General features: G+C 39.9%; 1 protein-coding gene across 7 annotated transcripts in view; it reads right to left on the bottom strand.

The window, feature by feature from the left end:
- Positions 1 to 26,534, bottom strand: part of MVB12B (multivesicular body subunit 12B) — a 223,483-nt gene that overhangs the window by 76,703 nt on the left and 120,246 nt on the right. For all 7 annotated transcript variants that reach the window (XR_013169342.1, XM_077145119.1, XM_077145095.1 and 4 more), the window contains one exon: positions 591 to 685. Coding sequence is in view for 6 of the 7 variants with exons in the window: in XM_077145119.1 (XP_077001234.1) it covers positions 591 to 685 (95 nt within the window). In the remaining variant the exon portion in view is untranslated. The remainder of the gene's footprint in view (positions 1 to 590; positions 686 to 26,534) is intronic.

Genomic DNA, 26,534 nt, shown 5'->3' with positions numbered 1-26,534 from the left:
CACATAATGAATCTCAATTCCGTAATAAGGCTTCTAAGTTTTCTCCTCCCTAGGTGAAGGTGAAAAGGAATCTGATAAAGTTCCTGTCAAGGTTACACTATCAATTTCAAGGCCGAGTTCAGAAATCATAGGCTCATACTATGGGGGTATGAGGGGGCAGTCTGCTGGTTTACCCTGTGGTCACAAATCCAGCTTTGAGAAATGAGAAGCGAGGACAGATCTGGATATGGGAGGGCAAGCAGACCAGAGCTCAGCTTTGTGCTGCTCCTGAGTCCCCACAGGAAACCTGCCCAGAATCTGGCAGGTGAACAATGTGGTGACTGTTCTCTGGAAACCTCACTTCAAGCTTGTGAAATCCACACATTGTTTTTCATCATTAGCTTTAAAATATGCTGAATATTTGCCCTTCTCTAAGTGCTGTGGTGACACAAAGGAAAGGGAATGCCTAGTACCTGAAAAGAAGAGATCCCTTGCAGGGAAAAATAAGGGATAAGGCAGACAGATGCCTTAGGAAGACAAGGAATGTCTAGAAGGAATAGGACCCAGGATGTCGGTGAGGTGGCTGGCCACTAGCAGTGGCTCCTACATACCTGATATGGCATAGAGATTGGAGTGCTGGTATTCATAGTCAGTCCGAGTGCTGTTCCTGCCTCGGAAGGTAGCAGGGAGCGTTAGAGAGATGTGCCTGAGAAAGAGACAGAAGAGAAAAAGGAGGTTACAGGGTGCATGGAGGATTCCCCAAGACTCAGAAGGCTACCAACAGTCAAACAGCAGCAAAGAACAGGAAGAGTGGGTGCTCTTGGCAAGTCTCCACTTTTTCAAATGTGACTTCTCCACCAGCCTCAAGACCTCCCAAGGAATTCAGGAATTTCCACACAACGGCAGCCATCCCTCCAGCCTTCCGTCTCAACACACACATACTGGGAAGGATATCCAAAAGGAAGAAAGGGTTTCCTAAGTCTTTCCTAAGTTCAAGATGCTACAAAGAGGTGGGCGATTTAATCTAAATCTCTGCCCCCTGGGCAAAACATACGAGTGGGACCAAAACCGAAGCTCTGAACACAGCTTCAGTTTGTTCTGGAATCTTGGTTTCATTATATATCAAATGGCTTCCATACCTACCCTGCAGGGCTTGCTGAGGAAAATAGCAAATGAAGCACTTTGTGAAATGAAGGTGTTGGGTATTATTATTACCATGTGAGTCCAGGAAACTAACGACCATTATAAATCAGATTGGCACATTTCTCTGAATTTCCATGCCTATGTGCTCCCTCTCAGTCCGGAGCACACAGTAGGTGCTCAGGAAAGCACCTCTGATTAATCAAATACTGTCTTTTATGGCACAGGCACCGGCCATTAAAGGCCACAATGAAAACACAACATAAGTAAGTATTTAATCAGAAGTAATAATTCTTTTGGTGTGGTCATCAGCTGCCTTACCAAATGCTGAGAAGATTAAAGCGCTAGGAAAAATATTCCAAAGCCAACAAGTCTGAGGGCAGGGAGAGGGCAGGGATCTCTTGCTGTTATGACTGGGGTTGGTTTGAAGTAACTCAGTAGCCTAAGCTTTGGTCACACCCAGTCACTTCCAAAAGCGGAAGCAGTTATAACATAAAAAAGCTTTCATTTACATGTTACCTTTTTCACACAAGTACATGACCTTCTAGAATGATTCCTGTGCATCTGGATCCTGGGAGGAAAGATCTCTAGACAAGTGCTCTTCCAACAGAATCGGGACCGAGTTGCAAGCAGCAGGAGCCTCCCAGGTACAAGGTGAGTTCCAAGGGCTATGAAAGCATTTGGTTTGCAGGGACCTGAAGTGAGCTTTAATGGTGAACACCGACCAGCAGGCTGAACCAATCAGTGAACTTGACTGAGCCTCCACTGTGTGCTCAGGGTTGCAGGGAACCAACAGCCAGAGGTCTAGGCACAGGAAAGCGTGGGTCCAGTCAGTTCTCTGACGTGTGTGTTGGGCATCTGTATGATGTGCTCATTATCGAATGTTAATTAAGGATACAAAGAGCTCCCAGGCTATAGGATACCCCCTAGGCACAGAAACAAATCACTGTGTAACATGACAGTGCTGGGACAAGTGTAAAAACCAGGTGCTGGGTGAGTGTGTGGGGAAGGAGTATGCTTCTCATGATATTACCTCAGAGAAGGGCACAGGAACTAAAGGAATAAAGGAACTCACCAGATGGAGAAAGCCAACACTCTGCTGTGGTGCTTGGGTATATGTTGGAAATGAAGCTAGCAAAAATGTAGTCAGGAGTTAGATTGAAAAGAATGCCAAATGCCACCCTAAGGAGTTTGGGTTTTATGTCCTAGGATGAAGGCTCCCAAACTCTGTCAATAGATTATGACATAGGTGAAGGCATTAGAACCACCTGGGATCTTGCCAACAATACATCTCCACATGTCCTGACCCTGGGGAGTCCAGTTCGGTGGGCCTAGGGTGCAGCACAGAAATTAGCTTTAACAAGCTGCAGCAGTGATTCTGATCAGCTGGGTTGCCATGAGGGTGAGGAGAGCTGCAGAGGGTTTTAAGTAGTTGATCAATTCCTGTGACCACACACTTAGTCAATGATGCTGAGCAAACAGAAGAGTAAACTACCAGCTGTGGTTGCGGTTGAATAGAACTGCAATGAGGACTGGTGACCACGCTGAGAGCGCTCCCCTCTGCCAGGCACTGGGATACACAGACCTTACACATTCTCCTCACAACAGCCCGGCAAGGTAGGGACAGAACTGGCTTCACAGTTTGAAAGCCCAGTGCAAAACGAAAATGCAGGGCCGATGTTCAAATATTATTAAGAATTTCAAGATGGTAACAGCAGAACATTAAGCCGTGCATGGGGCTCTTCTGGGCATGTGCAGCAGCACAGGTTTGCACACCCCTGAAGCAGATGTACTATTACTGTGCTCACTGTACTGATAAGGGAATTTCTAGGCGCCAGGGAAGTTGTGCGTCAGACCAGCCAAACTCTAAGATTTCTAAGCCTTAAAAAGATGCATCCAATCTAACCAAGGACACAACACGGTCTGTGTAGTGCAGTAGCTACTTCCAGGACTAGAGGTGTTTAAAAGAGCTCACGGAGGAGGTGGACATTAGCAGAAGTTTAGAAGGAAGACAGGATGGACGACAGAGAGGGCAGCCAGAGCCAGACAGAGAGGCCCAGCTCACCCACTGGATGGCCAAATATCAACAGAGTGCCTGGCATGCGTCCCCATAGATCTGAGCATGGACTCAGCAGTGGAAGGCAATTCGGGCCCCTATCCTCACAGAGCTCACTCTAGCAGAGGGGACTTGAACAGGAACATAAAGTTATACAGATGTGCTTACAAATGCGATGACATAGTAAGTAGGAGGACAGTGTTATGGGGGATGGGAGAGAGCTCTCTGAAAGGATTCCCTGAGGAAGGACACTGAGATGGAGAACTGAAGGATGGGCAGGAGTGAGGGAGGTATGTGGGGGAAGGGGAGGTGCACTCGGGACTCTGCAGGAAGGCTCCGAAGCAGCAGGAAGTCTGGCCAGCGGGAAGACCCAGAAGGAAGCCAGGATGTCCAGAGCTAGAAAGTCAGGGGCTGGTGTGGGATCAGGCTGAAGAGGGTTGCAGGGCCTTGCACAAGTTCTGACTTTATTCTGAAGGTTTTGTTTTCTTTTAAAATATATTTATTGAGCAATAAATATCTACACATATACAGCACAACCATATTATACAATCAATGGCTCACAACATCATCACAGTTGTGCATTCTTCACCACAATCATTTTTAGAACATTTGCATCACTCCAGAAAAAGAAATAAAAAGAAGAAAAAAAAACATACATCCTCTACCCAGTAAGTCTCCCTCTCATTGACCCACAATATTTCAATCTACCCAATTTAAAACCTTTATCTTCTCCTATTATTTGTTATCCTTTATTTTTTTTTTTTTTTTTTTTTTTTAAAGGAAAGACAGAGAGAAGGAAGGAAGGATAGAAGGAAGGAAGGAAGGAAGAAAGGGAAACATCTTTAAACATTTTCTTGTTTTATTGTATTCTGTTTCTCCGTTTTTGTTACATGGGCTGGGGCCGGGAATCGAACCGAGGTCCTCCGGCATAGCAGGCAAGCACTTTGCCCGCTGAGCCACCGCGGCCCGCCCTGTTATCCTTTATTTTTAACTCATCTGCCCATACCCTGGATAAAAGAATTATCAGACACAAGGTTTTTACAATCACATAGTCACACTTTAAAAACTATATAGTTATACGGTCTTCTTCAAGAATCAAGGCTACTGGAACACAGCTCAAACAGTTTCCCTCTAGCCACTCCAATATACCAAAAACTAAAAAGGGATAGCTATGTAATGCATAAAAATAACCTCCAGGATAACCTCTTGACTCAGAAATCTCCCAGTCACTGTGAGTTTATTTTGTCTCATTTCTCTCTTCCCTCTTTTGCTCAAGAAGATTTTCTCATTCCCATGATGCCAGGTCCCGTCTCATCCCGGGGAGTCATGTCCCAAGCAGCCAGGGAGATTTACACCCCTGGAAGTCATGTCCCAAGTAGTAGGGGAGAGCAGTGAGTTCACCTGTGAGTAGGCCAAGAGAGGCCCCATCTGAGCAACAAAAGGGGTTCTCTGGGGATGACACTTAGGCATAATTATTAGTAGGTTTAGCTTCTCATTCTCAGGAATTAGCTTCATAGATACAAGCCCCAAGACTGAGGGCTTAGCCTATTGAATTGTCTGTCTCTACTGCTTGCGAGAATATCAGAATTATTCAGATGGGGAAGTTTAATATTTGCTCCTTTCTCCCCAGTTACCCAAGCAGACTTCACAAATACTTTTATACTTTTGTATAAACCAACAAGATCTCACGTCCTGTTCAAGATTCCATGTAATTATGGTGACTGAAGGATTTTTTAACATAGGGATATGACAAAATCCAATTTATATTTTACAAACAGCCTACTTGTGAGAAAGTAAGGAAATAAAATTGTGAACTCATATTGGATGGGCATGGTAGCATCAGATTATGATGATTATCATGAAATGGCAACCAATTATTCAGCACCTACTGCATGTAGACCTCTAACAATTTCTCTCAAAATGATCTGCCCTGCAGGAAAGACACAAACCCTCTAAATGAATCATTTTGGGACTCTATGGAAAACCCTGTGGCATGCAGGACTTAAAAAGGAAGTATATGAATAAAAGAGAAATCAAGGTGCCTCGCCTCTGAGCTGTTCTATTTAACACAGACTTCTTGGTTTTGAGCTAGCTTGCCTCTTGGAGCCATGGCATATTTCTGGGCTGACCACATCCTTAATTCCATCATCCTGGGCCTGGCTCTTTCCCTACTTGCAGATGCTTCCTTCTGGCTCCTTTCTTCCCATCTTCCAAAAGTTGCTGCTTGCAAGGGTTCTGGCTTAGCTTTCTTCTCACTCCACACACTCAGTGGCAAACTACTCCATGTCCACATTCCCAATTTTAGCCTTTCGCACACTAGCCCAAATCTCCAAATGCATCTCTTGTCACTGCTTACTTCTGCCTCCGCCAGGAAGAGAGAACACCTTGTAAATCTCTGAATATGCCATTTTTTTAATGACTCAGCCTGAATCATTACCCATGTTGCTCCCTCTTTCTAAAATCTCCATTTCTTCTTTATCTACTCCTCCAAGCTCCTATTCATCCTTCAAGTTCCCATCCGAGGCAGCTCCTATTTTGGTAAAACTTTCCTGGCCTTGTCCCAGGCTGGATCAGGTGTCTTTAGCTCACTTTCATTCCAGTTCTCACAATACAATTTAATTATTTGATACAAGTCTAGCTCCCTAACATGACCATGACCTCCTCATTAGCAGGGCCAAATCTCATTAATTTTGTATCCTATTTTCCAAAAAAGTTCCTAACAGAGGGCAGACAATTACTGAAAATTTGTTGACCAAACTGAGTGTTGAGCTTAGTCTACTAAAACCTTCGAATTCTTTTTTTCATATGAACTGCTGTTAGCCTCTATTATTTCATCTCTGCATATTTGTGTTTCTCCAATTAGACTCAAGGTATCTCTGTATTATATGAGAATTCACACTGTAGGTCTTAACATTATCCTTTATAAAGTAACCACTCAACAGAAATCCGTTGAATTGAAATTAAGTCACAAAAACTCCAACTAAAGCAGCTGATGCTAAAGCAGGTGATGAATTACAAAGACAAATATTCAACTTCCCCATTTGGAGATTACTGATATTCTAGAAAGCAGTGGGGACAACCAAATCAACAGGCTGAGCACTCGATCTTGGGGTTCACCCCTATGAAACTTATTCCTGCAAAGGCTAGGCTAAGTTTACTTAAAATTAGGCCAAAGAGTCACTCCCAGAGAACTTCTTTTGTTGCTCAGATGTGGCCTGTCTCTCTAAGCCAACACAGCAAATCAACACACTGCCCTTCCCCTCTACATGGGACATGACTCCCAGGGGTATAAATCTCCCTGGGAAAGTGGGACAGAAATCCTGGTATGGGACAGGACCCAGCATCAAGGGACTGAGAAAACCTTCTTGATTAAAAGGGGTAAGAGAGAAATGAGAAAAAATAAAGGGTCAGTGGCTGAGAGATTTCAAACAGAGTCAAGAGGTTATCCTGGAGGTTATTATTATGCATTATATAGACATTCCCCCCCTTTTTTAAACCTTTTTTTATTGTATAATATAATATATATACAAAGCAAAGAAAGAAAAAAGCAATAGTTTTCAAAGCACTCTTCAACAAGTAGTTACAGGACAGATCCCAGAGTTTGTCATAGGCTACCATACCATCATCTCAGATTTTTCCTTCTACCTGCTTCAGAATATAGGAAGTTAGAAGGAATAAATATTTTTTTATCATCACAACAGACTTTTTTCTTTTTTTGTGAAAAATAACATATATACAAAAAAGCAATAAATTTCAAAGAACATTGTAACAATTAGTTGTAGAACAGTGTGCTGGTTTGAAAGGATGTATGTCCCCTAGAAAAGCCATGCTTTAATCAAAACCCAATTTTGTAAAAGCAGAATAATCCCTATTCAATACTGTATGTTTGAATCTGTAATTAGATCATCTCCCTGGAGATGTAACTTAATCAAGAGTGACTGTTAAACTGGGTTCCATTTGGATGGGCCTTGATTAGTTTACTGGAATCCTATAAAAGAGGAAACATTTTGGAGAATGTGGGAGATTCTGAGATAGCAGAGAATGACATAGCCATGAGAAGCAGAGTCTACCAGTCAGCAACCGTTGGAGATGAAGAAGGAAAATGCCTCCTGGGTAGCTTCGTGAAACAGGAAGCCAGGAGAGAAAGCTAGCAGATGATGCCATGTTTGCCTTGTGCCCTTCCAGATGAGAGAGAAACCATGAACTTCACTGGGCTTCTGGAACCAAGGCATCTTTTCCTGGATGCCTTAGCTGTAGACTTGTTTTAATTAGGACATTTTTTCGCCCTTAGAACTGTGAACTAGCAACTTATTAAATCCCCCCTTTTAAAAGCCGTTTTGTTTCTGGTATATTGCATTCTGGCAGCTAGCAAACTAGAACAAACAGATTTCAGAATTTGGTATGGGTTACAATTTCACAATTTTAGGCCTTTACTTCTAGCTGATCTAAGATACTGGAGACTAAAAGAAACATCAATTTAAAGATTCAGCAATCATATTTGTTTGTTAAACCCTACCTTCTCTGTATAAGTCCACCATCACCTTTGATCTTTCTATCCCACTCTTTAGGGGTATTTGGACTATGGCCAGTCTAACTTTTTCATGTTGGAAGGGGCTTTCAATAATATGGGGTAGGGAGATGGAACTAGCTGATGTTCTGGAGAGGCTGGGCCCTTTAAGTTTCAGAACTTACCTGGAGATTTTAGGTTTCTGGAAAGTTACCCTAGTGCATGAAATCTTTTTAGAATCTTACATATTGCCCTAGGTGTTCTTTAGGATTGGCTGGAACAGTTTTGGTGGGGGTTTGGCAAGTTATGATAGGTAGAAATGTCTAACTGGAGCTTGTGTAAGAGAGACCTCCAGAGTAGCCTCTCAGCTCTATTTGAGCTCTCTCTGTCACTGGTACTTTAGTTACACTTCTTTTCCCCATTTTGATTGGTTTCATGGTGCCAGGGCCAGACTCATCCCTGGGAATCATCTACCACACAGCCAGGGAGACTTTCACCCCTGGATGTCATGTCCCACATAGGGAGGAGGGCAATGATTTCACATACAGAGTTGGGCTTAAAGAGAGTGAGGCCACATTTGAGCAACAAAAAAGGTCCTCCAGAAGTAACTCTTAGGCATACCTATAGGTAGGCTAAGCTTCTCTGCTACCTACAAAAGCTTCACAGGAGTAAGGCTCAAGATCAAGGGCTTGACCTATTGATTTGGGTGTCCCTAATATTTGACAGAGTATCAGGGGATTCCCTGATGATAAAGTATTTTCTCTCCCATTCCTCAAGAGACTTTGCCAACACTTTTTGATTATCTGCTTAGGATAAATCCAGGCATTACATTAAGCTATACAGGATTAAAGGCCCTCATTCTTATTCTGGGCTCCCTGTGTTTCAGTTGTTCAAATGAGCTATCCAGACAAGCTGAGTTAGGTTATTTGCTACAGAAAATTTAGGTTCCATAGATATCCCCTTTTTAGTTTACGGTGTATTGGAGTGGCTGGAGTGAAGTATCTGTAACAGTAGAGCTATGTTCCAGTAACCTTATTTCTCGAAGACGATTGTATAATGATATAGCTTTTACAATGTAACTATGTGATTGTGAAAACCTTGTGTCCGATGCTCCTTTTATCTAGGGTATGGACAGATGAGTAAAAAATATGGATAAAAAATAAACAAATAATGGGGGAAAAAAGGTTAAAATAAATTGGGCAGATGGAAATACTAGTGGTCAATAAGAGGGAGGGGTAAGGGATATGGTATATATGAGTTTTTCCTTTTCTATTTCTTTTTCTGGAGTGATGCAAATGTTCAAAAAAATGATCATGGTGATGAATACACAACTATGTGATGATATTGTTAGCTACTGATTGTACACAATGTATGGAATATTTGTACATTTATATGTTGTTTATCAACAAAAATATTTTTAAAAAGTGAGTGTGGAGAAGAAGGAGGAAGAGAGAAATGCAGCAAAATAAAGTTTCAGTGGCTGAGAGATTTCAAACAGAGTTGAAAAGTTATCCTGGAGGGTATTCTTATGCATTATATGGATATACCTTTTTAGTTTATGGTGTATTGGAGTGGACAGAAGGAGGTACCTGAAACTGTTGAGCTGTGCTGCAGTAGACTTGATTCTTGAAGACAACTGTATAATGATATATCATTTACAATGTGACTGTGTGATTGTGAAAACCTTGTGTCTGGTGCTCTTTCTATTCAGGTATAGACAGATGAATAAAAAAATATGGATAAATAAATAATAGGGGAAATTAGGGGTAAAATAAATTGGGTAGATGGAAATATTAGTGGTCAACGAGAGGGAGGGATAAGGGCTATGTCATGTGTGAATTTTTTTCTTTTTATATATTTTTACTGGAGTGAATCATATGTTCTAAAAATGACCATGGTGATGAATACACAACTATGTGATAATACTGTGAGCCACTGATTGTACACCATGTATGGACTGTATGTGTGTGAAGATCTGTCAATAAGAATATTAAAAAAAACTGGGTGGCAAATAGCATCTGAAGACCAGAAAGTGGGAAAGCCCCCCACTGATGGAAGAGAGCTTTAAGGAGAAGGACTCTCTACACCATAAGTAGCTTCTTTTGCATTTTTGCATCTGGTGTTTCTGGACAAAGGAGGCAGAGGATGTCCTAAGGAGGACGAAAAGGTACCTCAAAACCTTCTACTAATGAGAATGAACAGTTTGGGCCATAGGGACAGATCGCCTGTGGTTAATTCAGGCAAAGAAGTCACTTGCTGAAGGAGAAGAAGCCCAGAGGTACTCTGGTGTCAGATTAGCCTGAAAGTGACAGACAAACGAGGAATGGCTCTTGAATCGGCTGAGTCTCAGAGCAAAATGAGATGCTAGTTCCACAGTATTTGGTGAGAGCCCACATGCCAGACACTGGGCTGGGTTCAGTCACATAAATCACCCTGCCTAATCGCATAAGCAACCCTTTTAGGTAGGAATAATCATTTCCATTTAACAGAATAGAAACCTGAGGCTCTCAGAGGTAAAGCTGATAGAAAGCTATGAATTAATGAAAAGGTTAGTCCACGTGACAACAGGAGGCTGTTATCATTTTAAAGTTACCCTGATATATCATCTTGAATATGAGGTATAGCAGTGAGATTACTCAACCAGGAATGCAGAGCCCACCCTGAAGACCCTCTTGAGACCAATGAAGGCAGGATTAAAAATCTCTGCCACTTACTCACTTTGTGACCCTGGCAGACTAATATTATAATATTAATATGTTCTTCTAATATTATGTCAAATGGAAAACAAACATACAGGGTAAAATAAACAATAGTCCCACCATGTGGGGAGGCAAAGCAGTTGTAGTAGTCAAGAACACTGATGCCAGCACCTTCAGCAAGGTGTGCTGCCGTCCAATCCACACCTTACAGCAATGCAGGCAGAGCAGGCAGCACACAACTGGTGTATTGTGAGAACGCACTGAGTGCTTTGGCTGCCATTCTTATTCCTATTTTTCTCATTCTTGTCATCCCACTATTTTAACGTCCTGCCCACAGAGTGTAGGACCATTACAAAACCCATCCATGCCTTCCTCCTGTGTTTAGAATGAAATCCAAAATGTCCCACGATTGGGAGGTCCTGCAAGTTCTGTCCCCTCTCTTCTCTCTGACTTCATACTGCATATGGTCCCTGCACTCACCATCCTCCAACCTTACTGCTCACCGGTTGCTTTTTGTTTCTCTAGCCCCTTATTTTCATTACTTGCCTCAGGGCCTTTGCAACTGCTGTTCCCTGTACAGGAAACTCCCCAGAAGCTGGCTCCATCTCTATACCCAAGGCACCTTCTCAGAGATGCCTTTTCTCACCAAGCTTTTAGGGAAGCACTTGCCTCCAGTCACTCTCTCTCACAATACCCTGCCTTCCTCTCTGTAGAGCCCTTACCAATCCACAGAACTGTTTTAACTATTTACATGTCACCCAGGTATCATCCCCATTAGATTTTTTCCTCCCCACCATACCCCCAGTGCCTAGAATGGTGGTTAGCACAAAGTGGGCACTTAAAAAATGTTAGGCAGGACCTTATAAAATTACCTGCTATGAATGACTGAATCTGAATAGGATTTGTAATTAGAGATAATTTGGGGAAACTTCCAGGAAGTCTCCCACATATCTTCTTCTCATGCCTAGAACTTGTTGCAATGGTTTGGAAAGTGTATTGCTAATTCATAGATATTTTTACATAAACAGTAAAAATACTTATCATGCTATTGTTTGTAAAGCCAAACATGGAATAAAATTAAATATCAACAGTAGGGGACTGGGTAAATAAATTTTGGTACAATTGTCTAATGAAATACTTTCTGGTCATTTAAAAATATATTAGAGGACTACTTAATGGCCTGAGTCCATGCATTATGCTATGACCAACATGATATGACTATAGTTATCTAATAAATAAAATACAAAATATTTAACTTTATTTTTATATTTGGAATTGCTAAAACTTTTGGTTTCTTTTCTATAACCTTAGCTCTAAAATACTCATGCAATGAAATTAAAGTCCCAATCATGGCCCTGATCTTTACTGGAAAAGGAAAAGAAGAAACCAGGAGCTTTTCTAGACTATGGGCACCAGCCAGCATTTTCGAAGCATTCAAGCCACAAAGGTACTCAACAAGATCAAACAGAACTGAGAAGTCCAAGAAAATGATGCAGGTGCCCCCATGGAAACAATTTCAGTGGAGTAATTTTGGGGGCCAATAAAGTTAGTCACTTCTTGGCAGAACGGTGCATTTTAGCCTTCAAGGAAGTTCGCAAAGATCACCAGCAGAAAAGAAGCAGATTTAAAGACGCAGGAAACCGTCTCTGCTTAGGGTGGCACCTAGAGATGAAGGTACCATTCCCATTAAGTCCTGGGCCACCGAAACAAAGAACTGACCATCAGAGGCCAATAATTTTTGCCACTTGACTCATATGATTTATTATTATTCCAAATTCTGTTTGGGATCTGGAGACTTGCAACTAGAAAAGTCCCTAAATCCTAGGGGAGCTTTACCAAGCTTTCCTCCTCCTCCTCCTCCTCTTCCTTCTGTCCACAGAACTACCCAGAAGAGACAGGGCATGTCCTGCAAAGACAGCACACACTTCTCCTTCTGGTGCTGATGACCAGTTCTCTGCAGGAAGGGCTGGTTGTTCCTCAGCATAGCACATGCTGCTGACAATGGCTCCAGCTAAATAGATGCTGAGGGAAATTTCATTTTTTCTCCCATGTCAGTCTTAGGTACCTTATTCAATTAACATGGCCACTAGGGTGAAGATAGCTCCATATAAAAGCCTTTCAGTTATAGAATACATTTTATTAAGTGACAATAGTTGCCAGCACGATTTATTTCCTTTGATGGGATTCTCCTTTTCCTTGTTAATTTAAATCTGTATTTTCTAGCGCTGATTCCAAGTCTGTGTGAATTTTTAAAATGTTATCATTAATCTTCTGAATGCAGTGGCCACATATAATGAAGATGGCTCTGCTCCGCAGCCACAATGCCAGCTGTCCTCTCATGCTGTCAAAGGGCAGCATCAAGAGGATGTTGGCTGCTAAGGCAGAGGCATTATGATTCAAGATGGACATCATTTTTATCTCCCACCCCTTCTATGTACATACATATTTACAATCAAAACAAACTCTGTGGCATAAAATTACAACTCCTGTTTTTCTGGGGCTACAAGCTGTATTTCAAAAGTCTTCTAAAAAGCGTCTTTTAGAGTAGAAGTTTTCAAGGTGTTCATTCTCTCATAAGCATATGGAAGAATTTCCCAGAAACTACATAAGATGTATTGATGCCATCACTTTGATGTTTGCTTTGCTCCTGTTTTATATTTTTCTTAATTTTAGCTTCTAATCTGGTAAATATAAACATAACTCACATAAACAAAACATTTGGGAGTCCTCAAATTTTTAAGAATATAAAAGTCCTGAGAACAAAAAGTTTGAAAACTGCTATTCTAGGACAATGTGTTAAATGGGACTCTGAAAGACATTGAGTTGTGAAGTTCATGGGATTGACTAAGAGTAATAAGAAAAGAAAAAAGTATTGGTCTCAACTATATTCTTGGTTAATAATTAAGGAAAATGGTGCTTATCAAATTAAAAGTTGATAAACTTTCATGAGTGGAAAAAAGATAAAAGATAAGATTTATTTGGTTAGGCAAGGCAATTATTTTCAAGAATTTAGTTCAAGAATAAAGTAATTTCAGACATTTGAAGGTTTTTGCTTTTACCTATTATATACTTACCTGAACCCATGCAAGGGCAAATGGCAGAACTATAAAATGTTTGATGCTATGTAAGGGATAAAAGACGACAGTAGGAATAAAAATATAAAATGATTCACAAAACTATTCTTGAGAAGAAGAAAGGGAGTGGATAAAATGAGTAAGTCCAGAAGGCCCAGAGTTTGAAGCTTTTTATTTAAATAAGTACCTTGATTTAAGAGGCATAGCATGACAGGAAAGTAACACCTTTCCAGACAACCAACTAGCAGAGAGGAACCAGGCATCTAGCTGTGTACTACAGACCAGTTTCTCATACACCACCAACCACAAAGCTCCCTGATAAGCTCTACTGCCAAAAGACTTAAGAGAATTCAAACAGGTTTGAGAGACAAAGTAAAGGAGAATTAGATTACTTTAGATATACAAACTATGTTTCAAAAAAGTAGAAGGAATGGCATTTGCTTATTATTTTCTTTTTCTTTGTACCAATTTAAAGAACCAATAGTTGAAAAAATTTGAAAAGACTGAAAAAATTCAAATTTGGAAGAGGAAATGATACATGTCCTAAAAAGAAACCAAGGCTATCTACCGCACCCAAGCGAGATGAGGGGGTGGAAGGACAATGCGTATATCCTATCTTTTGACCAATACCCAGTCTAGAAATATCCACAGGAGGACCTACAAAAAAACCTGGCATTATTACATAAAATAAGATAAAATGAACTTTACCTGGAAGCCTCTGAAAAGACACTCTATGAAAAATACTTAGTTTATACACCCTACAGTTTATGTGACAATAGTTGCTAGCATGAATTAGGATGAATAGTTGCTAGCATAAAATAGGATGAAAAGTTATCTGTATTAAAAATAAGGCAGAAATTAGAAATCCAAAAGACTAAATCAGTAAGATTGTGGATAGCCCCCAAAGAGTTTCCAGAATGTAGAGAAAGAAAGAACATATAGATGAGAATGATGAGGAAAATTATGAACAAAGAACAAACTAAATATTTTAGGTGTAAGGAAGAAATCAGAACAATTAAAACAGAAGTAGCATTCAAAAGCAAAGTTTAAAGCTTTCCTGAATGAAAAAAAGAAGGAAAAAGATCAAAATATAGAAGGCAACGGGGATCCCAACATACCAAGCAAAATCAATGAAGAGACCCACAGCTAAATAAATCCTGATTTCAAGACTTACTATAAAGCTACAGTAATCAAGAATTGTGGTATTGGCATAAAGATAGACATATAGATCAATAGAATAGAATAGAAAGCCCAGAAATAGACCCACACATTCATGGTCAATTGATTTTCAACTAAGGTGCCAAGACAACTTAATGGGGAAAGAGTAATCTTTTCAACAAATGGTGCTGGAACAATTGGACAGCCACATTCAATAAATGAAACCTTAACCCTTACCTTGCACCATATATAAAAACATTAACTGGAAATGGGTAAATTAAAACTATAAAATTTCTAGAAGAAAATATAGGAGAAAATCTTTGTGACCTTGGGTTTGGCAAAGAGTCTAGAATAAGATGCAAAAAGCACAAAATATACAAAGAAAAGAATCAATACACTGGACTGCATCAACATTTCAAACTCTTGCTCTTTAAAAGATGCTATTTAAAAAAATGAAAAGGTAAGCCATAGATTAGAAGAAAATATCTGCAAAACACCTATCCGACTTATATTTAGGATATATACAGAACTCCCACAACTTAATAGAAGACAAATAACCTAATTTTAAAAAGGCCAAAATATTTGAATAGGCAATTCACCAAAGGATATATATGAATAGCAAACCATCACATGAAAAGATGTTCAACATCACTAGTCATTAAAGAAATGCAAATTAAAATCACAAAGAGATACCACTAGGCATCTTCTAGAATGGCAAATAATTAACAGACTGACCATACAAGTTTGGCAAGGATGTGAAACAACCAGAACTCTGATATACTGCTCATGGAAATGTAGAATGGTACAACCACTTCGGAAAAACAGTTCGCAGTTTCTTAAAAACCTAAATAAACACCTACCATACAACCCAGCCATTATGCTTCTAAATGTTTACCAAAGAGAAGTGAAAGCATATGTCTACATACATAATTGTTCACAAATGTACTTTATAGCTTTATTTGTGATAGTAAAAAACTGAAAACAACCAAAATGCACAATAACCAGGTACCTGGATAAACAAATTGTGCTGTATACACACAATGGAATATTATTCAGCTGTAAAAAAGGAACAAACTATTGATTTAAACAACAATGGATAAATCTCAAAATAACTATGCTAAGAAAAACAAGTTAGATGAAAAAGAGCACATACTGTGACTCCATTGATAGAAAATTCTAGAAAATGTGATTCCATTTATATAAAATTATAGAAGATGCAAAGTAATTTCTAGTGATAGGAAGCAGATCAGCAACTGACTGGCGATGGAGGGATGTATTACAAAGAAGCACAAGAATATTTTTGGGGGGTGGTGTGGAGTGGTTATATTCATGATCTTTGTTTTGGAGATGGTGTCACAGGTATATACACTTGTCAAAACTCACCAAATATGCGCAGTTTATTGCATGTCAATTATACTGCAGTAAAGCATAAAAAAAATTTCCTGATTTTGAAAATAAAACCCCTAAATTTAGAAGCCAATAGTGTTAAGAGAAGTCCAAGAAAAAGCAAATGAAAAGAGACCCACAGCTAGATAAATACTGGCAAATACTGGTAACTTCAGACATTTTCTCTGTCATACTAGATGCCTGAAGACAACAAGTCACAGAGTTTTGAAGGGGCAAAAAATTGTGGTTCAGGAACTATTTACCCTTTTAGGTTGTCTTTAAGATGTGAAGGCAACATAAAAGATCATTCATGTCTTTTTTCTAACAGAAATGCATTAAAATATTTTCTACATGATTCAAAATTAAAATTCAAGAATGGGGAGGCAATGGGACAAAAGGGCCAGCATTAATTCTCTCCTTTATAAATCTAGTCTCAGGAGATAACTGAAATGTGGGAAAGGACACATTCTCACAAGGTTTACTCTATGAAAGCTAAGAGTTTGTGAAGGTCAGGGTTTGGCCCATCACATCCATTAGCCTACCCATAGGCACTGATATCATTCCTATTTGACAGAATTGTCTCAGAGCATTCAGCAACTTGCCTGAGGGTACAGAGCTTGAATTTGAACCCCAATCTTAATCATTAAGCTCTACTCAAAAACTGGAAATGAAATTATAAAACCTCCGATTTAGAATATTTGCAATCATAAAATGTTTATAGTGTTTTGGGGGTGGGGTGGGGTGAGGAATAGGGGTTGCTTATGATGGGGTGCTGAATCAGGATGCAGAATTGTGTGTCCAGAGTGTGATCTGCATTGCACAAAGCAAAGACAAGTAACTGGGTCCTGGAGCAGTGTTTGTCACAACAACAAACTGCAAGAAGTCTTAATGCCCATCATAAGAAGAGTGTTGTGGAATGTTCATATAATTCTATACTAGAATAGCGCTAACAGAAGAAATGAGCCAGATATTTGTATATCAACAGGGCCTAATCTCAAAGCCAAAGCTGTTGAGTGAAAAAAAAAAAAAAAAAAAAGATGGTTGCAGAATGACATATAAATAAAGAACCACACAAAAATTATATCTTTATGTACACATACACATATGCACACATGCAAAAGCACAGAAAGGGATACAGAAGGATGTAGTGACCCATAGCAGTGACAATCCTGGCCTGCTGTAAGGAACGGGAATAGGACGGAGCTCACGGTGTCGGACAGCAGGAGCCACTGAGGCGAGAGTGTGGATGTCTCTTCCTGCCCTACTTTTTAATATATTTTTATATATTAATTTTGTTCAATGAGAAATCATCTTTCTTTTCGTTGGAAAAAAGAAGATGGGAAAAACCAGGGGGAAAATTCTTCTCAAAGTAGTTGGGAGAGTTAGAAAAGATAATGAATATGAAAATACCCCACACTGTATTTGATGCTAAAAGAACATCTTTTTTTCTACATAATGTCTGCTGGTGGACAAGGACCAAAGGAAACATGCAAAGGAAAGTTAAAGGAGTTTGGGAGATGAGGAGGGGAAAGGAATATGCAAAAGCAACAATAATTGAGTGCGGGTGGTAAGGAGGAAACAGAGATAGAGCAAATGCAAATGGCTAAATGAAATTCCATTTTATTCCTGCAAAACACCATTGGGAAGAAGTCATCTGTGACGCACAGCTTCTGTGCCAGGTGTAAGGACGTGCTTAATGAATGCCATTTAATGAAGAAAAAGGCTCTTATAAAACACCTGGCACAAGCAGGGTGAGGGAGTCACAGGGAAGGGGACCTCTGCTGCACCTGCTGGCATTTTAATAAGCACCTTCTAGAGCATCCGCTCTCCAAGGCTGGTCAACGGTGTCAGAAAGAGGTCCCTGACCATTGCCCACACCCGCTGACAGTTTAGGGAAGCTTATTTCTAAAGGACCATATGCTCAGGTATTGGATCATTCTAAAAGGTAATTAAAATGAATCATGTTCAGCTGGAAGGCCTGATCAGCACTCGCACCCTCCTCAATGACTTCACAGTTGGGATTCCTGATCCAGGTCCCCTGTGCTTCCAAACTGAGGTTTTGAGTTACTATTAAGATTTGTGAAGACCTAGAGATGCAAGAAAGTATTGTAATGTTTTTCTTGCAACTTGGTTCCACTAAAACAGAGAGGCAGTTATTTTAATAATTTTAGGCCTTAAAATATTTTAGGTGTGGTGATTTTTCTTTTTCTCATTGATTTTGGAGCCAACCTCAGAAATAAATCACCACATGCAAAGTTTACTACCATTTCTGATAGTCTGATAAGATCCTTTTAGTTTTGTTTTGTATTAACACCAGAAAAGACAAGTGAGGTTTTATAACCTAAAATGGACCTATTTCCTTTACAATGATATTATTCACTATCTCATAATAGTGAGATATTGAATCTCTATTCGAAGGTCTGAACACTTTATTCCAAATATACAAATGAACACGACTCCATCCAAGGGAGGCTGGACCATGGGATCAACAGCATACAGGGCTGCTTTAATTGGTATTTTGAGACTGACTCACTCCACCCATATATATATATATATATATATATATATATATTTTTTTTTTTTTTTTTTTTCCATGGGCAGGCACCGGGAATTGAACCCAGGTCTCTGGCATGTCAGGTGAAAACTCTGCCACTGAGCCACTGTGGCCAGCCCCACTCCACCAATTTTTAACTGAACTCCTACTATATGAAATACTGTAGTTGGTACTGAGAGAGGTTTAAAAAACAAATAAGACTCCCACCTTCCTCTTTAGGAATGTATCAACAAGTAAACTAAAACACATATAAATCCCCTATGCAACAAAGTCAAAAGCTCTAAATATCATAAGCTATGCAAAGAAAGAACCATAAGGTTACATACTTTAATTTTTAAGCAATAGGATAAAAATATAAAGTAACAAAAAGCTGCTGAGAATCTGCCATACACTAGGCACTCTACTAGACTTTGTGAAGTATCCAGGGACATGGGAGCCACGATGCTACCTGCAAAAAGGAAGGAATACAGTGGGGGAGAAAGGCCTGAGCAATGAAACAGTAATTCCAGAGTCAAGGGTGACACAAAAGATGTCACAAAGCAAGATACAGGTAATGACGTTTCCAAGAGTCAGAGAAGGGTGAGAGATTTCTGATTCAGATGGTTGGGTGTGGCCTGCTGGAGGAGGCAGGCACCCAAGGCTGAGTTTCTACAATTCTCTATGATGATGGCAGTTATCACTTACTGAATGCTTGCTTGCACTATCCTTCATACTTTACACTCATCTCTAATCTTCACAGACCAGCAAAGTAGGTATCATTTTACAGATGGGGAAAGAGGTTCAGAGAGAATAAATGAATTTGGACACAAAGCTAAAAGAAATGTCTGAGCTAGAATTTGAGCTCATGGTCTTTCTACCATACCATACTGCTTTACCAAGAAAATGCAAAGCACAAAGTAAGTATACAGGCAGACTTGTTCATTTTCTACTCAAGCAACCCATTTGCCATGATCAATATAACTTCACCCTACCAATCTGACTACATAATGAATTTTCCTTATGGGTTACATACACACACACACACACACACACACACACACACACAACTCAACCAAATCATTCTGCATTGGACAAGGGAAAATAAAGCTAGCTTTAGAAGACTAAGGAAATCACACTCCCCAAGTTCCTAAACGCATAACTTTAAAGTATGTGCAGCTCTACAGCATATGGCAAATCAATTACTAGTTTAAATCTTAAAGCAAAAACATGGCAAGTACGGTACAGAAATAATCAGGAACAACAGTTAGGTTTAGATTACAGTGGGCCACTGGAGTTTTGAATACAATTAATCATCATTCCAGGCAATGGGAAGCCATATTGACACTTATTTCTAATTTGAATATTTAATTAGGGTGAAGTTCTTCATCAAATTATCGCAGAACTGGGAGAAAGCCTGGATGACTTACACAATTACTATCTTAACCCCTTACCAGCTGCTCACCTGTGAACACAGGGATTCTGTCAGCTCTGCAGGGCAGGAAGCCTGCACCCACAATCTCTGATTCTCTATGAATTTGGAGGGAAGTGTTGGCGACTGAAATTACAACTGGAGCAAAAGAGGGATGGTGGCAGCAGAAAAGTCCAAGGGGATGAACAGCTTTTACTGAAACTAAATTTTGAAATGAACCCTAGACAAGGACAGAAACCCAACTGTGCCCACTGTGCCAGAAGCCACACTCGTATGTTCCCTCGTTTAAGTCTCACAACTATTCTGCAAAGAAGGTATTCTTATTCCCATTTTATAGAAGAGGAAACTGAGGCTCAAAGGGGTAATATAGCTTGCTCCAGGTCACACTGCTACTGAGTGGTAAAAGGAAGGCCCAAATTATTCATTACACACATACACACACACACATACTTATAAAAAATAATGACAAATAAAACACTTAGAGGTCAACAAAAATGTACTGGAAGCTATATTTTGGAGATACTATGCAATGTGCAAATAAATTGGGAAGGCAACCAAAATCCAGGGCTCCTCAACTAGCATTCTGAAATTTATCTCTGAGATTCAAAATACACCTGAGTTCACCAAAATAGAAGTTAAAATAATGTCATGGTTCACCTGCCCAGAAGAATGGGGCAAGGTGAGGGGTAGTAAAGTGCAAGGAAACAGCCAACTTGACACATAGTGTGACACTGCAGAACACTACCGATGTCCAAGAGAAAGGGACAGTCATAACAGAAATAGAAAAGTGAATTTGTTTTTCTTCTTTCAAAATGGCTAAGGCTCAATAATGGTATTTATAACTACATGCTACTTGAGACAAGAAGTACATTGCCTTAAAGTGCTTTCTCACTATATGAAAAGACTTCTACTGACATTTCATATACACCATGTGATTCTACATGATCAAAATAACAAATTTTTCTACGACCACCTCCCCAAAAACCTCAATTGACAGGGCCAAAGGCTGTCTTCACACATCTAAAAATCTTTCTTCTTCCAGAGTCCTCTGAGATGCTAAGAATGAGGGACATCCTGATAGATTCAGATTAGAAAATTTCTCTTAAAAGCTTGAGATGGGTTCAATTATCCTCTTGTGAAAATTGCCAAAGCTCCACTTGCTATGGTCACTTTTAGCAAGAGGCTGATTACTGGACAGAGGGAAAAAGCAGCCCCAGGCGGCATAGCCTCTCCTCACCGCGGCCCAGTGGCTCGCCCCTGTCTCAGCTGGGTGGGCAGCAGGAGGCCCAGAATCCATCAGCCCTGTTCCATGCTCACTTGTTCCCGACAAATGGCATCCAGAACTTTGAAACTTTCCTTTGTATGTTACATTAATCCATATAAGAAAATCTCTTTTAATGAGGAGTGATGTAGTTACAAACTCTCCAGAGCCATAATTAGAGCAAACTAATTGAAGTTGTGTTTTGACACACTTTCCAAATTCACGGGTGCCGGATGACATATTCACAACACTGCTGCTGCACAACCATGGTGACGGCAAAATCATTAGGCTAATCACACTTATTTGCATTCCTATCATGCCGATAGTTCTCCCTTAAATACTGTTTCCACCATTGCTCCTTTACTGTGAGTTTCCACTGAAAGATATTAACAGTAATTATTAGTACTTTAGTGGAATTTTAATGCTAAAGAAAAGCAACATGCATTAATAAACATGGATGCCCCTTCTCTCTCTTAACCACCATCAGAAGGTTTGGGGATTCTTCTTTTGCTCTCATCCCACAATCTAAGAGTGATGAGACATGATTCCAACTTCCTTTAGAACAACCACTCAAAGTCCACATCCAGTGGGGTGTGAAGTCAGGATTTCTGAGATATTGTTTCAAACATTTGAGGAGAAAAATCTTTTTTTTTAAGAGTACATTAAAATGAAACTGTTAAGGAGAAATTATTTTCTAAGCAGCTAAAAAAATTGCTGTAACAGTTTATAACATGGTCTTGGGTAATAATACTAATGAATTCCAAGAGGATTTGCCTTAACCACTCTCTGTTGCCACCATCTCAGTGATTAAAGACAGTCGTGGAATAATTTGAATGTGAAAAAGGCGAGCGGGATGGGGGCAGTCTTGATCTGTCGATATGGAAGCACTGGTTTGCCATCAACAAGGCCGATTTTTTGGATGCTTAACTCAGACACACACAGAGAGGAAGACTCGACAGTTCTAAATAATGGTTATTAATGACTACCTCCTCTAAAGTGATAAATTACTTCTGAAATTTAGAAATGAATAGGTCTGAAAAGTGAACAGAAGATGACATGAAATGGCAGCGAGCACACAGAGTTCCCAGCTCACTCTGCTGTGGGAGAAGGGCAGGGTCCTGGGGAACAGTTAAGGTCAGCACCCCTCCTACTCCAGGCAGCCGCTGTACAAGGGTGGTGACCAAAGGTATTCTTCCCTGGTGTCTCCCAGCCATTGAGTTGATGACCAAGGATGCATCCCAGGAGCATAAATGCTTCAGGTCTCCCCCCGCAGTGAAAAATGTAAAAAGCTAGGTGCACTGCAACGAGAGGCTCAATCCAGTCCCAGCTCTGCCTCTCCCCTATGCGTGCAGCATCAACAAATCACCTCCGTCAGCCCTGCATTGGAAACACGGGGTTGGCTAGATGGCCACTCATATTCTGGGCTTCCATTAATATCTTAAATAGAAGACAAAAAACACCACATTATTTAATGTTCATAATTCAAGAGAAAATGAGGGCAAAATATGGCACTGTCTTAACTAAAAATGCACACATGTTGAATTTCACTGTTCAAATGTATTTTTCAGGAGGGATGTCTAATCTCAACTTAGGAAGTTTTAACTGAGTGAAGAAAATGCTTCCTTAGAAAAATCTCAAAGACTATAATAGTGGTTTAAAGCTTGGAAATTTTCAGCTTCTTAAGTTACAATCCTTGTACAAATCTGCTATTTTTCAAGTCACTGATTACTTAAAAAAAAAGGAAAAAAAGGAGACTAACTTTCATAGCTGCAGCAATGCTCCAAATAATGGTATTTATTCAATGCATTTAAGTTTTATTACATTTGAACCATGCAATTCCAAAACACCTACCTCTCATATAAAACAAATGAAGTAAAAAGCAAAGTCTGGGACCTAGGGCACCACACTTCCATTCCAGATGATCTAGTCTAATCTTATAAACTGAAATATTTAAAGAGTCTCTAAACCTCACTGACCTTACTTTTAAAAACAAGGAACATATGGGCACTGCTAGCTTTTCATCTTCTTCCAGACTACTAAAATATCCGCTTTTCTAAAATCCAAGAGTAGCAGGGCTGCCAAACTCAAATTCATAAAAGGCTACATTCGTGAGAGTGCAGGGCAGAAATGAACAGCTCTAGGCTGAAAAATAACAAACCCCCTAACAAAGAGCCGAAGGCAACATTCTTTTCCTTCTTGCCCAATCAATCTCAAAAGCTGTGGAAAACAATTTGTTTAGCAAAACAGCAAAGACTAAAAGGAGGTGAAATGTGGGCCATGGTGTGGATTAGTTTACAGCTATATTTGGTCCCACACATGGCCATGCCTGCTGGCTGCAGGAAAACAGAGAGGTGGGATCCTCAAATGCAAGCCCAAAGGCTCCTGAAGGTAAGCAGGACATGACAGTAGGACTTGGGCTCAATCTTGGCTCCTTTAAATCCTAACTCTCTGCCCTCAGGTAAGTCACAGTTGCTCTAAGCTTTAATTTTCTCTTCTCTTAAAATGTGAACATTATTATTCACTGCACAGCTTGGTTATAAAGATTAAAACAATATATCTATAGTGTGTTTACACAGTGCCTGGCACAAGAGCTCAAAAAAAATATATAGCTGAAATGATGATGATGATGATAATTGTATTCATTCTAATTATTATTATTAATATTTTTATTCAACTGGAAACAAACATCTGCTATTCAAGAAGGATATTAAAGTTGAGTTCTACTCTATCCACGTGCAAAACCTCTACCAAAAAACTCAAAAGGCCTTTTAAAAGTCACTGCAAGCAAAGGGTTTTATTAAATATCCAAATTAATAATTGAAACCCTACCTTGAAATAGAACAGCAGAGAGAGGGGTGCAGTAAAAGCTCAGGAAATATCTCTGGTTTAACTCCCATTTTCACTTTGGTGATTAGATTTACACTGAAAGACCTAGGTGAAATATTCCATAGAGCTACCTCCAAATAGACTGTCAGCTTCCACTCTGATAAAAGGTAAAATATCCTCCTTTAAATGGTCTGGTTCACAAAACCAACCCTAAAGTGAACTGATAAATCTGTTCTGACACATGGAAAACTATTTTCATAATCCTGAAAAAGGCCTTTCACCAAAGCCTGGAGCTTAAACCAACTGCACAAAGAGCCTTCATGCACTTGAGAATCAGGTATTGTAGAAAATAATTTCATATTTATAACCCTGCCTTTTGGGACAAAAAAAACCACACACATAATCATCATAACCACCAAGAAAATAAGACACTCACAAAGTCACAAAAATTATAAAGATAACATATTTACAAGCAGCAAATACCTTGTCAAAATATGATGTGTGAGAGTGAAAGCATAGAAGGCCAGCTCACGGGTGGAAGCTGTATTGACTAATAGTCAGTTCTCAAATAGAAGCTCTGACTTCCCAAGAAGCCATATTAAAAATTAATATCAAAAAGTGTATTCCTCAGCCTAAACTCATCATTCATATCTAACAATACCAAACTGCATTCTAATGAAATTTCACCTTCAAAATTACTCTGACACAAGAACTAAGTTTTATACTGTTACAAAAGCAGTCACAGATCTGTTCAAAAGCATTTTGAAGATATTCAAATAACCTTACTCTGTAGGTCTCTTTCACACCAGCCTTATAATCACCAGAATAAATCAAACTGCTTATAACCCTGTTTCATCACGGGCTTTGAAGCCATCCGAGGAGGTCTGTGATGCTGGGACCCACTCGGGTATGGCCTCCACATGTTGTCTTCAGTCATCATCTACAACTCAAGTGGCCTGGACTCCAGCCAACGTTTTCAGTCTCCCTAAAAGACTGCGAATGCTAACTGTTCATGCGGTTCTGACCAAAAGAACCCCTGGAAAATAATGAGCTCCCCTCCTCCCCACTCCCGATCCACATACGCAGCTGGTGGACAGGAACCCGCTTTCAGTACAGGGAAAAGCTGCGTGTGACAACACCTGGGACGCTTGGATCAGCTGTACGCCAACCACAAGTCTCTCAAGGCATGTGCTCATCTTCCCCACAAATGCCTCCCAACCGGTGAACCTATGACCAAGAGCATCAGACCACAAGGACAGTCTGTAAGCTAAAGGTATCTCAGCCATCAGCAAAAATTAGAGATTCACATGACATATTCAGTAAGTAGCTGCTGAGCGGCTACTAGGTAGCAGTTAAAAGCAAGGGCTCTGGAGTCAGACTGTTTGGGTTTAAATCCTAGCTGTGACAGCTACTAGTTGTGTGGTCTTGGGTAAGTAATTTAACCTCCTTGATTTCAGTTTTGTCATCTTAAAATGGGAATAATAGTAGCTGACCTACAGAGCTGATATTAGAATTAATGAGTTATTATTTGTAAAGCAATAAAAAAACCTGGAACAGTGCCTGGTACTAGTAAACAGAAGTCTAGGATGAATGAATAGATGAACGGAAGAGCAGATGGAAGAACTGATGTATAATATATAATGCCTGGTCCAATGCAACTAAACCAGCTCACTTTATACATTCAATAAATATCTTTAAAGTGCCTGCCAATGTGCAAGGTACCTGGAATTCACAGGTCCTTGCTATCTTGGGGTTATATTGTGAATATCAAACGAGATGACACAGTTGAAAGTACTTGCTAAATTTCAATGTACAGTGATGCAATATAATCATCATTATTTCTGTGTGACTTGCCTTTTCTGAGGCTCTAAAGGAGGAAAAGAAAACATAAGACTCTTTGTCATCAGTATGCTAGTAAATTTAATCTTAAAACCAAACATAAATACATGCAGCAATAACAAGGAAATATGAAATGCCAAATTATAGAAGAGGTGAGGAAGAGGGAAAGGCAACAATGGCCAGGCTTTCTAGAGAAGGTGAGGGCTACAACAGATTGAAGGGGGTGGACAGGACCATTGCTAAGCATCTCGGAACCCAGCCTAACTTTTTCAGAACAAAGGGATTGGCAGAGGTGAGGTACACAGCAATGACAAAAATATAGATGCTTTTGGAATGAGGAAGACATGCTCAGGAGCCATGAGAACACTTGCCTAATTGAGCAGGGAGTCAGATGTGGAAAGCAGGTCACATAACAGCAAGCCAATGAATAGTCCAGACTGAGGAAAGATGTGCATGATTGAAAACTCCAGTGGAATGGCAGGCAATGTAGGACTTTAAAGTTATATGTAAAGAACATAAAAGTGGCTTGTTTAAATGAAATAATACCTGGACCTCAGGAAGCCCAACCCCTAATCTTTGTTTTAGCGCTCAGGTCCTACACCTCTTGTGGATTCTTTTCTGGGATGCTCTCTAGCTTTTGGCACTTT

This window comes from Tamandua tetradactyla, chromosome 2 (assembly GCF_023851605.1).
Source record: "Tamandua tetradactyla isolate mTamTet1 chromosome 2, mTamTet1.pri, whole genome shotgun sequence".
Lineage (NCBI taxonomy): Eukaryota > Metazoa > Chordata > Mammalia > Pilosa > Myrmecophagidae > Tamandua > Tamandua tetradactyla.
The sequence above is the reverse complement of the archived record's forward strand: the minus strand, read 5'-3'. Positions and strand labels throughout refer to the sequence as shown.